The sequence below is a fragment of the Garra rufa genome, chromosome 3 (genome assembly GCF_049309525.1).
Source record: "Garra rufa chromosome 3, GarRuf1.0, whole genome shotgun sequence".
Lineage (NCBI taxonomy): Eukaryota > Metazoa > Chordata > Actinopteri > Cypriniformes > Cyprinidae > Garra > Garra rufa.
In genome coordinates, this window is record NC_133363.1 from 66,438,023 (window position 1) to 66,454,913 (window position 16,891).

At 39.3% G+C, this 16,891-nt stretch overlaps 1 protein-coding gene across 7 annotated transcripts in view; it reads right to left on the reverse strand.

Annotated features, from left to right (window-relative positions):
* The window catches only part of nrxn2b (neurexin 2b), a 537,859-nt gene that overhangs the window by 290,150 nt on the left and 230,818 nt on the right, over positions 1-16,891 (reverse strand). For 6 of the 7 annotated variants that reach the window (XM_073836530.1, XM_073836529.1, XM_073836528.1 and 3 more), the window contains one exon: positions 11,898-11,921. The exons of the other annotated variant lie outside the window; for it this stretch is intronic. In XM_073836530.1, coding sequence (XP_073692631.1) covers positions 11,898-11,921 — 24 coding nt within the window. The remainder of the gene's footprint in view (positions 1-11,897; positions 11,922-16,891) is intronic. 7 annotated transcript variants of the gene reach the window in all.

The window sequence follows — 16,891 nt, forward strand, 5'->3', positions numbered from 1 at the left end:
AATCACTCTGGACCCCTCACATCCAGCACACTCGCTCTTTGAACTGTTACCATCTGGTCGGCGCTACAGAGCTCTGAGCACCAAGACGACCAGACACCGAAACAGTTTTTTTCCCCAGGCAATCCATCTCATGAACACTTGTCAGTAAACGTGGAACATGCAGCACTATTATACACTTTATTAATCTATTCAGTATTTATTAATACCTACTTACATCCAAATTTGCACCTAATATACCTGTACCTAGTAATGGCATACTCTGTATATTGTGTTTTTGCTATTTGCACTTTGCACTTTGTCTTGTGCACTTGTATATTGTTCTTTTTTATAATCCATGTCTTGTCTTGTCAATGTCACTCTATTGCACTGTGGAGCTGCTGTCACTAAAACAAATTCCTAGTATGTGTAAACATACCTGGCAATAAAGCTCATTCTGAAAACACAACTAAATGCTAAGAAAGAAATTCAGAAAATGTTCAAAAGAAGAAAAAAAAATGTTTTTTGTTAAATTTGAACATGTGAGATCAGGTGTTTTCATGTGAACAATGAATTAATTCAACATGAATCATATAATGTGTATTCTTTGCATCTGCTTGCTAACGACCTTAAATTCTGTTTGTTTTATTTAGTTCAAAAAGATAAAACTACACAAGATACACGAAGCAGATGAAATGAAATATGGATGAACACAAATTTATAAGGTGAATTTTCAGAGCGAGAATTAAAATCCAGATTAGTCATCTGTGTCAAGTTAATAATTCTACATTGTGTTGAGCCTGTGCTGTTAATCATACAATTAATAAACTAATTATCACTAATCTTGTTTTGTGCCACTTGATGTCCAAAAGCAAAACCACCGTGTTACCATGTCAAGTCAAATTTATTTGTAAAGCACTTTTCACTTTTTTGAAGCATCTTTATAGAAAACCATTACGTTTCTAATATATTCATATCTTCATGCACTTATTGGATCAGAGCTGAGCATTATAGTTGTATTTTGTGAAGATATAATCCATCAGGCAATTGAGATCTGCTGTGTAGTATAGGCCCATTATGTGAATGTTAACAGTGGAGTGTGTGCATTAGCTCTATATGTTGATGTGCGGCGCTGCGGTTCTGTTGTTGGGCGCTGATTGATCTCAGAGAAACTAAAGCAGCGTCAGCGTCCGCACTCCTGCTCTGAGCTGCAGATAAGCACTGAAATCCTGGAGCAGCAGCAGCCGGTGTGCATCTGAAACACAGCCGCCGAAGGCCAGATAAGTCGAGCCACGGCTCCTACATCTTACAGGCTCTGCGAGCTGATAATGTGTTAATGGGCCGTTTGTCTCTTAGATATATTGACTTATTTACCCTAAAACCCCTCGTGACAAGACAGAGAGCATGTTCAGATAAGCACACGTAATCCCTCACTCAAACACACTGGAATACTAAAGCCATCAGCGCTGAAACCAGAAACTACAGCGGCTTCACCGCAAACACACTACACACACACACACACACACACACACACACACACACACACACACACACACTACACACACTACACACACACACACACACACACACACACACACACACACACACACACACACACACAGAGTGTCTAACTGCTTGTGTACTGAATTAACTTTGGCTAAACGAGATGCATGAACCACTGTGATACAAATCAAGTGAATGATCATCAATATAAATATAAAACTGCTATTTTTTTAAATATAAGACTTCACATAAAAATATCTTTTTGATTGATGTTAGTGTTGTTTTCTGATAATATCCAAACATCCTTGAAATATGATCATGTTTCTGAATCAAAGCTGTGTAGTAGAATAAGAGATGTTTTCAGAGAATATCTATCGAATGACCTTTTAACATTTAAAATACAGACTGAAGTGTTTATCTTATTCTACTTCATCTATTTGCATCTGTAGATTTCAATGGCAGTATGTACAGTACAGACCAAAAGTTTGGACACACCTTCTTATTCAAATGAATGAAAAGGTGTGTTCAAACTTTTGGTCTGTACTGTATATGTTTCTGTTTATTAAAGTTTTTACTGTACATTTGTGCAGTTTTCAGTGGGTTAGTGATATTTTTTAAAATATATATAAATTAATAAATAAATATTTTTTAAATGGGTTTTTATACAAAAACTGCTTTTTTATGTAAAATTCACTTTATAAAAGACCCAAATTTCTAACTTTAATTCATGGGGATAACATGGATAATTTCACATGGTTTAGTGTAAGATTTTTGCCCATCTTTTGGAAAATCCAGTTTTAAAAGTAAAAAAAAAAAAAAAAAAAAAAAAAAACCTTTTACCAGTAGGTGGCTGCAGAGCTCCACTATTTGCTATTTGCTATTTGACCACCTGAAAGATATTTTTTCAGTTGAATTCATATCTACAGTACAGACCAAAAGTTTGAACACCTGAATGAGAAGGTGTGTCCAAACTTTTGGTCTGTACTGTATATTTAAAGATTTTATCTCCACTTCAGCAGCACTAACATACAATAAACTCAGTTTTATTTCTCTCTATATTCTGTAGGTTTTTACTGAGGGGTTTGTTCATATGTCATTCACACTCATTTATACAACATTTTATTCCAAAAACATGATAAAAAAATCTATGTGTGTTGACAGTACTGGTGGAGTGATAGAAAAAGAAATCCAAAATCCCTTCAGTAAAACCCTTCAACTCTAATATGAAAACAAAATCAAACAGGAATGATGAAACTGGCTTTAGATTTCTGTTCTAGAAATGTATGCAAGTTATGCTAATATCTATTAGGTATATTTTTTGCTGTATTCACATGTGGTTCATGGCAAATTGGGTTTAAACTGAAAACTCAAATAGTTTTTTCTGAATGCCTGAATGTGTTTCATCTATTTGTCCACATTGTTTTGAACTATACTGTATAGTGTGTTGTGATCAGGGCCGTTTCAAGCATGGTTGTGATATGTTCATTGTCAAACTCCAAAATTAGATTATTTTTAATTCTTAAAAAAAAAAAAACATTGTTTTATTTGAACAAGTTAATATTCATTTTTATTGACAAAATATTATAGTTTGTAGTGTATATTTTTTTCTTTTGTCAGGATAACATTTTAAGCTGTCATAGTGTAATGTTACAACGTGCCCCTCAGATGTTACAATGTATCCACCTACGGGGCATATTGTAGCATTTCACTTCCTTTCTTTTGAGGTAAATAACAAAAAACGTATACACTGTAATTATGAAACAAAGCGACATATTTGTACTAGACAAGTGTGAAATGAATGTGGATAGCAAGTTATACTCTGAACTCCATGTGGATTTAAACAAACTGAGAATTTCAATTAAAAAAATGTGAGTTTGTGCCCTGCATTGCCCTATAATTCTGGCCCAACTGAAAAATCTTAATTAGGGCATGACAGATTCAAACCTGGACACATACTGTACAAGAAAAAAACTACAAATGTAATCAAAATCTTGGTTGGTAAACAGCAGAATTTAAACACATTGATTTAACTTAGTGATTGTTTTCTGAAGCAGTTGATTGAGAGTATCTGTCATGACAAACCAATTGACTCAAACCAATCATGTGAAGCGCTGAATGATTCATATTTCCCACAGCTCACTGAGCAACACAATGAGACGCTGCTGTCAATATCAGCTGCTTACCGTGAGAGCCGTGTTATCTGTAAGCAGCAGAACGACTGACACGCGACACCAACCAGCAGCAGAGTTAGCAGCAGCGGCGACTTCGGTTAGTCACGTTAACCGGCGGCACGCGAACCAGTCTGAGCGTGAAGACACAATATCACACCGCAGCTACTTTCCTTGATAAAATCCTCCATCTTGTTGTCATCGGGCTGTTCTAATACATCTGGCAGAATTGATCACCTGTCAGCCCTGAAATAATTATTTCATATTGATGCAGTGGAGCGCCGCTCCGGCCGTTCGCATTAGACGAGCGCTGGCAGCTCATTTATACTGGGCCAAACGAGCTGCCACAGACAAACTGCTGTTACCCTGACCGAAGATTCTCCGGCCAAACACCGCCGGCTAATGGACACGTCTGATTGCCATTACATCAATCTGAAAGAATCGCCCTGCACATCAAATCTCAGAGCACCATGGCCAGTGATGGAGAATGTGATTGTGATTGTGTGAGCCGGCGGCGGGACGGTCCTGAGGTCACCTCACACTCATCATTAAAACCACATTAGACCTTGAACCGAGATTCACATCACACACACTTCACACAACGCCAGAGAATGAAGAAACTCAATCTACACTAAAACCCTACACAAGACTGTTTAACACAAAGAGCAAATGAGAACCCTAAGGCATTCTGTTCTCACTTTGTCTCACTTGTTTTTTTGTTTGTTTTATTACTTTTATTTATTATGGATGTATTAATCCAGTCAAAAGTGACAGTAAAGACATTAATAATGTTACAAAATAAATAAATGTTGCTCTTTTTGAAAATCTGGAAAAATAAAATGTATCAGTTTCCACAAAAATATTGTGCAGCACAACTGTTTTCAACATTGATAATAATCAGAAATGTTTGCTGAGCAGCAAATCAGTATATTAGAATGATTTCTGAAGGATCATGTGACACTGAAGACTGCAGTAATGATGCTGAAAATTTACAGCAATCAGTTACATTTTAACAGATATTCACATAGAAAACAGATGTTTAAAATTGTAATAATATTTCAGTGCTTTTACTGTATTTTTGATTAAATAAATGCACTCTCAGTGAGCAGAAGAGACTTCTTTTCAGAAATAAAAAAAAACTAAAATTCCTTTTATAAGAATTAATGTGTTTTGCAGTGAAGTTTCCTTGAGTTAATATTTTGTAGTTTTCTTGTCTTTCATAGTTTGCTTCATTTAAGAGTGTGATATTAGGTTCTGTATGGGAATGTTTTGTCTGTCTGTTTCAGGGTTATCTGTCGGCAGGAAACCAGTTGAGTGCGGCTGCACTATCTTCCTCTCTTCCTTATAGTTACCCTGGATCATCTGTAATTTTCCTTCCCATATGTAGAAGTATTTGCTTAAATGATATGTGAACCCCCGCCTACATGAAGGCTTGTAAGGGTGCTGTATAAAAGATGGGACTGCCCCATCTTCTTTGGTAGATAACAATAAACCAACTTGTATTAGACTTTGGTGTGTTGTTGTCTATCCCAAGCGCTTGTTGCTGATCCACTCGACAGACCTGAGAAACTGCAGTGACCCAGAAACGAGGTTCTAACAATTTGGTGACCCCGACGTGATGTCTCTGATCAGGTAAGATGAAGTATAGTTTGTCTACCTGATTAGTTACATTATTGTTCGTTATGAATGGACACGATGAAGTAGTTTGTCTGTCTAAGTAGATACGATGAAGTAGTTTGTCTATCTAGATATTGCGCAGACCAGATACGATGAAGTATAGTTTGTCTATCTGAAGGCTGCCGCAAATACATTGCGAGGACCAGGTAAGGCGAAGTATAGTTTGCCTATCTGAAGGCCGCCGCAATATTCTCAGCTAAACTGAGAGAGCGCGCTGAAATAAATTAAAAGCAAAAGTGTGGGTCACAAGTTTCGGTCTGTCCCGTGGTGAGGTGATTATCTGTATATATTATCTGCATATCTATCATGGGAGCCACCTATCCTAAACCAAATCCTGGCGAAACACCTAATGATTGGATGAATAGATGTAGTTGGGGTTTTTACACAAATTTATGGGTGAATAATTTAGCGGGTTGGACCGAAGCCAATGGGATGTATCCTACATATCCACGAACGGGTTCTTTTGACCCAAATCATATGGCACAAGCTTTTCGATTGACATATAAAGGCGAAGGTGACCCTGAATGGGACCAAAAATATATGAAAGACGGGTATGATGTTTGGTTAAAAATGCAAACTGTATGGAATGATAAACAGGGTATTTCACTGCCAAAATCTGTCAGGAATGTGGTACCGAAAAAGCCGACAGGAAAAAAAGAGAAACAATTATTAGCTGAGGCTGAGTCGAAATTACAGAAAACCAAATTAGAGAAAGCAGCTAAACTCGATCCAGAAGTACCGTCTACTTCTTCACTCCCGCCGTGCACGCCGCCACACTATCCGTCTGGAAGAGGGGATTATAAGAATTAATGTGTTTTGCAGTGAAGTTTCCTTGAGTTAATATTTTGTAGTTTTCTTGTCTTTCATAGTTTGCTTCATTTAAGAGTGTGATATTAGGTTCTGTATGGAAATGTTTTGTCTGTCTGTTTCAGGGTTATCTGTCGGCAGGAAACCAGTTGAGTGCGGCTGCACTATCTTCCTCTCTTCCTTATAGTTACCCTGGATCATCTGTAATTTTCCTTCCCATATGTAGAAGTATTTGCTTAAATGATATGTGAACCCCCGCCTACATGAAGGCTTGTAAGGGTGCTGTATAAAAGATGGGACTGCCCCATCTTCTTTGGTAGATAACAATAAACCAACTTGTATTAGACTTTGGTGTGTTGTTGTCTATCCCAAGCGCTTGTTGCTGATCCACTCGACAGACCTGAGAAACTGCAGTGACCCAGAAACGAGGTTCTAACACCTTTTGAACAGTAGTGTATTTAAATAAGTGATGCATTAAAAAGCCAGTGTTAGTTTCATGAATTAATAACTCTTCTGACAGACAAACATATTCATTTTTAGCATCTAGAAAACTGATTCCTTGTCAACATGAAATGTCATCTTATTTTTATCACTGAATCCTCCCATTTGCATCAGATTTTCAAAAGCTACAAATAACATTTGTCAAATGTCTGTCAGTGTGAACAGAGCTCAAACACATGAAGATTTACTTCAGGTAAACACAAGCAGGCGTCAGATGACTTATAAGAGATAAAAAAAAAAAACATTTGTAAACACTACATCAAAACTTATACTATGGAACACAAAATCTAAATCTACAGCAGCACTGATTGAGGAGGTTCACAGCAAACACCAGCAGCCCAGCATCAGTCTGAACTCATCAGCTACTGAATGAAACATCGACGTTCCTTCATAACATGTTAGTCAGATCTGCTTCAGACCACGCTGAATCTGAGCATCTCCTGATATTCAAATAGGTCTTTAGTTCAGTTGGGAACTGAATTCAACATGTTAGGAATCTCAATCAAGTCCAGCATCTGAAAGCAGGTTCCTCAAGTTGTGTGGTCTATGAGATTTTTCTCTTTTGAGTTTGTACAAAAAACACAGACAAGATACAAACTGACTGCAAAATGATTCAGCATCTGAAACACACCAGTGCCAACGGCCATCCATCAAACCATGATAAAATGTTTACTTTTTTTTAGGTTGAACTCAAGTAAAAGATATCTGTTGAAGGACCATCACAATATAAACTGCAAAATATAATTTCCTTAATCAATGTCAAAATGAGTTTATCTACTTTAGCAGAACTTACACACACCAAACTTAGCAGGTTTTTACTAAAGTGTTTGTTGATATATCATTCATACTGATGTATACAACATTTTATTCCTTTATTATTGTTTTCTGTCTGCTGATTTCTGAATTCTGTGATTTAACTAGGGTGTGACAGAATCAAACTTGAACAACAAATCAAAATCATGGCACTAAACAGCAGACATAGTGCTCTCTCACAAGTGGAGTTCAGATGATATCCATAGACAACATTCAGACTGCCCTCATAATGCACAAAAGACGACTATGACTCTAAAACACACCAGCACTCACTGGCCATCCATTACTCACATCATGACAGAAATGTTTGTTAAAGAAGGGTTTTTTTAATCATCAACAGCACTTGTACTGTAAGTGATTTCAACACTTCTGATGACAAAAATATCACCGCAAGATATTAACAATGCACTAACTAGAATAACATAGCATTTCAGTCAGAGTAAAACTAACTCAAATTAATGTGACACAACAAAAGATCGACTAATTACCACCACATGATCATTCTGTCACCATCATGTCGTTCAAACCTGTTTGACTTTCATAAAAGATGATGTTTTGGAACACTGGGAACCAAACTACATTCTTTTGTGTTCAAATGTTTGTTTTAACTTCTTGAAATGGTGACAGAGTGATCTTTTTTGACTTAACTCTCTCAAATACAATCGTCAGTGATCGTCAGTGATTGTCCTTACCTGAGCTCCGGAGCTGGAGTTTCAGCCATCTGAACTTCCTGAGACACGTCTTTAAAGTTACTTACCTTCACCTAGAACAAAGACAAAACTGCAGTCGCAACGAATATCTGTTTATTCAGCTCTCGAAGCGCACACGATAACCGCAGACACCGAGCGACTGGCGGGTCCTTCAACAAGTGGCTGGCAGCTGGAAAACGACCCTCGGCGGAGTTGGCGAACTAGTCGAGAGAGACGAGGACCGAACTAGCCAGGGATGAGTTAGTGAGACTGAGGGGTCAGGAGGAGGAAGAGGAGGCTAGGGACGGGCCGAAGAGGCCGTGAGGAGCTCATGTGGTGCTCGTATGTGGGGTTGGAGGTTAGTACTTTAGTAAAGAAGAGCAGGTCAGACACAAAAATGGTTGTTAGTACAGTTACAACAAAGGTTTCATTCGGATTAGTAACAGAATTTGGGTTTTAGTCAATTAGTAGAGCAGTCAATTGGTGAAATCCTTTGCGATTGCAATCGACAAAGAGAGATTGGTCTGATTCGTCACGTTTGGTGGGTTTTGAGGTTAAGAGGAAACAAAAGAAACCATCCAAAAGAGTCACAACATGGGGAAGAAGCCATGCAGTTGAATGAGCGGATGAAGATGCCGTCAAATGGGGATGAGCTGCGGACGCAACCGATGGAGGGCAAACCAAACGCCTGAGCGACAGCCGACGGCGGAGAGAGTCAGAACGGGGTCACAGCACGGCACAGATGGAGCGACGGCAACATTTAGTGGATTAAGGGGTTAAATCTGAAGGTGGGACACAACAAAATGAGCACTTCGAGCCCAAAGATTTGCGTGCAAGCCGAGACGCCTTCGTTCGGCTTGGGCATCGCAGACTCCCTCTCGCTGCGGATGGACGAGATGCAAGCGGATGGAGGCATGCACACCAGTCTGCTAAAGAATACCAAAGAAAACACAACAGGAGAGTTCGACTGAAGCCACACGTCGACGTGCGCTCGCAAACGGCACGTAAATGGGCGTAAATGAGTGGAAACGGCTCTGCCTGCGAGATGTCAGTCATCTACGGCTGTCCGTCTGCCAATTACCCAGCCCACATCGGGCCAAATAACATGACGGAAGGCGAAGCGTAGCTTTCGCCGCCTCGGAAATATTGTTATTCTAGGGCGCCGGACCCCTGCCAGAGTTCATTAGATCTGTATAATTGCATTCTAATGCGAGCGGTCCGGGCTGATGGCATCGTCCTGGAGGATCTGGCGGCGGGAGGCGAGAGAGCTGTCAATCACGCTGACCCGAGATCAGCGGCTTCTGCACATCCGACCAGATGCGGGAGGCATTACGCCGCATCTACTGACTAACGCGAGTCAAATTATTCCTGTTAGAAGGGGTCTCTATAGGGTCTGATAGGTCATAAATATGCATGTGTATACATGTAAGTGCATAGTGTTTATGTTGAACGACATCATGCATGAGTTTCATTATTGAGTTAGTGTCAGTGTTAATGAACACAGGCCCTACATTACAGAACCTTTCCAAATGCCATGCAGCTGTGGGAGGAGCCTCGTGTTTGACGAGTCCAGTGACAGGCAATAAAGAGTGGAAAACTAAACACAGCTAAAATAAAATATATAAAAATACATTAAAGGGGTCCTATTATGCTCTTTTACAAAGTCTTTAATTTGGTTTTGGGGGAGCACTAAAACATGATGTCATGCTTGGTGGCTCGAAAAATGCATTATTTTTCATATAATTTACATATAAATTATATACAATAGCTGTCTCCCCAGGCTGGCACAAATAGCTTGATTAGATTAGTTCCGGGTTTGATAAAGGACCACCAAAACGAAATGTGTTGTGATTGGTTAGCAGTCCCACTGCGCCCCTTCCCAAAGCAGCTAGTTCTTACATTTTAAATATGGATATTTTTCTTACAAAAACACATCGGATCGCTAAAGAAGCAGTTTGTGGACACCTTAGTCAATGCTCGCGTTTATACCAGCCACCCTGTGGCTCGCTGAAGCATCCCAGAAGCAGCGGCCCACGCTACATAGATAAAGTTAGGCGAATCCCGCACCTCATCCCTCCCCACTTACCAACAATTCAAAATTCCATAGGCGAGATTTATTTGAATGATATTCTAATGGACCATGTTGTGACAACATAGCATCCAGACAACAAACGCTGTAGTCCAAAGGAGCCGTTCGTTGTAATTCTAGAAAAGGGATTTAAAAAACCTAAATATCTCCCTTTGCAGTGGATTTTGAAATTTGTAACTTTGTAGATGTTTTTATGCCCAAACATACACACCACACACTGGCTAAAATTCAAAAAGTGAACCCCCCCCCCCCACACATAATAGGACCCCTTTAACTGAAATTTAAATGAACACTGAAAGCTAATTAATAAACACTATCTTAGTATATAACTAATACTAAACAAGACGGCATTGTCTGATAGTTCAATAAACCGCAGCCAAGATCTACAGTCGATTCTCATCTGCCAAACAGAAGAGAACAAACGTTGTGTCAGTGCAAAGCATCAATAACGCTTCCCTTGGAACTTATAGAGGCTACTGTGCTTCAGTAATAATTAATTGTTCATGTTTAATAATTAGGTTAGTTGTCCTATGGGTACGTACGCTAATGAAATCATCACTCACATTGGCGTGAGTCTCCGTGACTTAGCGAAGCAAACGAACCCAAAAGCGCGCGGCTGAGGGTCAGGCTCCGATCGCTGTGTTTCTGCTGCACCGCCGGGGCTCAGAAACGCTCTGATCTGCTGAATAAATCAGAGCGGCTCTCGTAATGGGGTTCTGGCCCTCGTTTCGGCCCGTGTTTTACGGCCAGGCCTACCCACTCTGAACCGGGCCGTAAATCCACCCCGGAGAGCGGGAGCTCCAGGAGAGACGGAGGTTCTGGCTGCCAACCATCACCTTGAGCCTGATATCAAAAGAGCTGTCATTATCAGCTAATGGACTGCCGGCTATTGTGATGCTCAAAACCACAGAGACTTTTATAGAGATCCACTCAACATCATAATATTAAAATCAATACAGAAATCTCAGATTGTGTGCCTGCAAAAACACATTTATAAGACTGGACATTCACACCTCAGCTGACCAAAAAATTTGCTCTAGGTTTTCTGAATGTTCAAATGTCCATTTTTTAAAGGATATTTTATATCATTTTGCAAATGTTATGGGAATGTTGCATTTGAATGTTCTCTGAAGTAGTAACATTTAAAAAACATTACACAAACATTCCACTAAAATGTGTTAGAAAAATGAGAGCTTTATTAAATTCCTTCCAGTACCTACTGCCTGTCACTGGGTCGTTTAGATCACTCAAATCAACTTCGGTAATAAATAATATTGCGCAAATCAAGTAAAAGGGGAGGCGTGGCTACAGTTAAACATGAACTTTCATTGTTTTCTGTTGAGAAACTTCTTTATTTCTTCACACAAATGAATCAATCATAATAACATGAACCGAAATCGAGCGTTTAGCCCGAGACGGGTCACGTCTGTGGTTCCTGACGGGGAGGGAAGATGCAGGATGGACCAAACAAAGAAAAAAACATGATTGAATGAGACAGTGAAACGAAAAGAGTGAAGATCTGTAGTCAGATTGTTGTGATTGCTACCTTGATACCAATGGGGATTTGTGTAGTCAGTATAAGCAAACAGAATAGAAATAGGAAACGGAAATCCAGGGCAAACCAAAGTAGAAGACAATTAGAATGATATCTACCATATAATGCAGTTTGTTTACCATAGCGTGTCCAATGCCTGAGTGCTTTAGGAAAAAAAACAAGGGAAGGGAAAGAAAATATATAGAATAATGACAAATCGTGAAGTCAATAAAGGTCTTTTAAAGAGCGGCGGTCTTAAACCGGCCTTCCGTCTTTCTCTTTTCCTAATGTGTTTTTTGTGCAAGATCCCAATCGAGAACTAAAGCAACAGAATCTCTTCATTGAAGGATTTGTCAACCAAAAGAAAAACATGACAACAGTATTGTTATTTTGGTTAGTACGTCAGTACGCAAGTTAATTCAGAAAACAACAGATGGCCCACATTCCGTGAATGACACGATGTTAGTCGTTTCAAAGGAACACAAACAGGTCAAAACGAAACACAAAATCCAAAATGAAACTGGAAGAACTTGAAGCTGTCGGGTTAGTAAGAAGACACAAGAGTTAGCGGAACCATTCTCCACATGAAGAAGGGAAGAGTGGGACAGATTGGGGGAGGGGCTGGTTTGAGTGGGAGGGACTAGAGGAAAAGCAGTATTAGTAAGCATTCTGATTGGCTAGTCCTGCGAGCGGGCGTGGCCTGTTTGCGGGCGGGGCTCTCTACAGGCAAATTTGGCCAGACTTGGCGTTCGAGGTAAAGCGAGAATCGCTCGTCTCTGGCTGACGGCTAAAAGGAGGCAAAAACACAACCCAGTTAAGCAGTGACACATCAACAACATCTTCATTTGAAAACATCTGAAGCAGGAAACATGCAGTGCTGGACCTGCAAAGAAAACACGCTTCAGATTTTAAAACATCATCCAGACCTCGTAAAGATCCAGCTTCTGATCCAGACCCGCTCTCAGACCCAAGCCTCCGCAGTTCACCAGTCATCATAGTACTAGTGGAAGTGTGTGTGTGTGACTCAGGGCTGACCTCTGACCTCAGGCTCTCACACTGCGCTCCTGATTTTGAGCGGCGGCAGGAATCTGACTTATCACCCGGACGCTGTGAGTGTTTCCCGCTCCGCCTTCAACCACAGGAGAATATATTAAATTAGTTCTGAGTAACAGTTACCGGCCGTCTAGAGGAGAAATTACAGAGACGCCTTCCTGAGCGAAACCCTGCTGAGACTGAAAACTAATATTTGACATCTGATTCAGTGTTTGGAGCTCAGCGCCGACATTCAGAAGATAAACGTAATAATGTGTGTCATCTGATTAAAACGGAGACCGCTGCAGGTAGAAACAAATCAATCCGATTCAATCATCAAAACATACATATAATACTAAGATTTACATCTCTTAGACTGGGCAACTCTCTCCCTCTTTGTGACAGTAGATTTCTATTTCAAACAAATGCAGTTCTTTCTATTCATCTATGAATCCTCAAAAATATTGGACGGCACAACTGTTTTCAATAGTGATAATAGTCGATTATATTCAATTGTTATTAATATTAAAACATATTCATAAAATATACAGTTGTGTCAATTTTATTTTTTATTTTTTGAGACTAGATCAAAATGATCACCCACTTTCAGTCTTTAAAATACTTCCATTGTGTTGAACTGAAGACAGACATCCGTAACGCCACGATCAGAGCAGAAAATGCAGATTTTGTGTGGGCCGAAAAGTAATTCAGTTTGATTGATTCGTAAAGAGCTTCTCACAACACATATTGTTCCAGAAACAGGTGACGGATGTGAGTGTTTATAGAGCCGCTGAGAAATATGAAAATGCTCTTTCACAATCTCTGAATGTGACCTGCATGTGCATCTCAGCGTCTATCATGAAACGAAACTGATCGAGTGTTTGTGGATGAGAGATTGAAAGAAGAGGAGCTGAATTCATCATCACTGTGTGTGTGTGTGTGTGTGTGTGTGTGTGTGTGTACATGACTACAGAGGAAACACACAAGTAAAACACACACACACACACACACACACACACACACACACACACACCCATCAGGATTATCATAATGAAGCAGGTTCGGCTCTCATGAATATGCATGACACACAGTGCATACTAAATGAGCTAAACAACAACATACACAAAAACAGGACATGAATATGCATGAACATACAGACATATATCAGCACGTATGTGAGAGTCAGTGCTTCTGGTTTGGCTCTGGTCTGGTGTGCTGAATGACATCATAGTTCTGCTCAACCCAGACCCGATGATTAACATGCGAGAAATGACATTTCAGTCCAAACACAGTCCTGCTCGCCCAGCAGCACACGGTCTCACTCTTATAATTCACTGATTTTAAACTAGATGAAAGATGAATGTTATGTTAAAATAATCCTGCTGTTCTCATTCATTTGAATATGAAATGCGGCGCCTTTGAGTGTCTCGCAGTTAAACGACAGACTGAAACGATCAAGCCCTCGACCGCAAACCAGAAGCAGTCAGCGGCGTTGCTAGGTGACAAATTACAAGAGACGAGAATGATGGGAAAAACAGATCGAGCTGCTGAGAGACGGACAGCAGACAGAAGATGAGGAGCAGAAGACCAGACTCCGCCTCCAATCATCAGCTCAACCAATCAGCACTGCGCACTCAAACCCAATCACTGCAGCCTGGAACAGCAGTGCTTTCTGGTAGATTTTTTTTGTGGAAAAAAAAAATCTTTAAAAGGTTTATTACTGTTTACATTTAAAAAAATATGAGTACTCAGTATGCTTTATGTCAGTGGTTCTCAATCCTGGTCCTGGGGGACCCCTGCTCTGCACATTTTGCATGTATCCCTTATTTAACACACCTGATTGAGATTATCACCTCATTAAGAGAGAGATCCATGAACTGAACTAACGAGCTGATGATCTCAATCTGTTGTGTTAAATAAGGGAGACATGCAAAATGTGCAGAGCAGGGGTCCCCCAGGACCAGGATTGAGAACCACTGCTTTATGTAGTATTCTATTCTAAATGATTTTGAACCAATGCAATAAATAAATAAATTGAAGAATTTGAATTGCATATAAAATATCCATCAACAAACTAACTAATAATATAACATTTATAAATGAAACTAAGACTTTTACAAGTTGTAAAACTAAGATTATTGGGCTATTATTGAAGAGATTATTGAAAAAATAGTATTTCAGTTTTTTACTTTAGAATTTCACATTTATTTCAATGTAGGAAAAATACGTTATTTAAATTGCTTATAATCAGCATTAATCTGTTTATTGTAAAAAAACAACAACAACATTTAGGCAGTTAAAAGGTATGAACATGGTTAAAATATGTCTAGCCGAGGTGTTTTATATTTTTCATTTTTGTTTTAATTTTAGTTAGTCCTAAGTAAGTAAGAAAGAAAGTTTTATTAGTTTCGTTGTGTCATTTTTTTTGTCAGTTATTTTATATGTCCATATGTAGTTTTATTCATTTTTTTTTTTTCAATTTTATTTTTAGCACATCATGAAAAACTATATTGTCACTGAGCCTTGGTTTTATTTTATTTTATTATTTCTTTTATGAGTCATGCTTCGATACATACAGTACACAGGGATCTAAAGTCAACAGGAAGTGCTGTTACATGATCATATTTCTGACATGTGTGACACTCTCACCTGCGCTGGAATATTGACGTTATGTTGATTCTCAGTAACGGCTCGCTGTGAGTCTATAATAGAAACGCTGAAAAGAAAATGTCACGACCTCTTCCAAGAAACAGAAGCGAGAATCGAACCCCCAGACAGCTCCCTATAAAGTTACCAAACACGTACAGTATCTATTAAGAGAAGATCAAATACAGCAACTCCATCTGAAGGGTTCAACACCGGTGTATTTATCATGAAAACACACCGAAATCAACATCAGATCTGATTCATGCTGCACAAATACTGAGAAAAATTACTTCTTAGAATTTCTGTCCTGTTTTCCGATACAAATATAAACATTCATAAATCAAGACGCATTTATTTGAGAGGCAAGATGACTGAAGCTGGTAAATCTTGTTTACTTAAAATTGTATCAATGAAGTGAGTTAGAAGTAAAAATATCTGCCGGAGGGACATTTGTATCAAAGATTTTTTTTTACTACTGATTTAATTAGTTGAAGTACCTTTAATAATATCAGTCCGCCATCTTGGATGTGTTTGTTTTCAGAGTTTGGACTGGATCTCCATAAAGGACAGGAAGTGGAGAAACATTGGAGCACTGTCACTGCTCACCACTTGGTGGCGATGTTGTTTAATTATTTACAACATTGATTTCATTTATTTATTTCCCTCATTCTGACTGTTATATATTACACACAGAACAAACACCGGCACACACACACACACACACACACACACACACACACACACACACACACACACACACACGCTTTAGAGGAGAATTCCTCCTCTGTGTTTGTGAATGTCACAGTTACTCTATTGATTATCTGAGGTACAGCTTTGAGTAAATGTGAGGTCAGTGTATGTCTGAATCAGATCAATAAACCAGCCGCCTCTGACACACACACACACACACACACACACACACACACACACACACACACACACACACACACACACACACACATGTTGGGTTTACATGTTTTATGGGGACATTCCATAGGCGTAATGGTTTTTATACTGTACAAACCGTACTTTCTATGGCCCTACACCTACCCTACACCTAAACCTAGCCCTCACAGGAGATTGTGCACACTTTTACTTCCTCAAAAAACTCATTGTGCATGATTTATAAGCCTGTTTCCTCATGGGGACCTGAGAAATGTCCCCACAAGGTCAAAATTTACTGGTATTCCTATCCTTGTGGGGACATTTGGTCCCCATAACGTGATGAATACCAGGTATACACACACACACACACACACACACACACACACACACACACACACACACACACACACACACACACACACACACACACACACACACACTTGTTTTGATCAGGGTGGGTCTTTCCAATGACTTTTCACACTGAGCTAGTGATATTTGCTGTCCCATAAATCCTGGCACAAACCTTTCTGCATCTTTACTTTCTCATTAAGACGTGTAGAATTAAATGTGA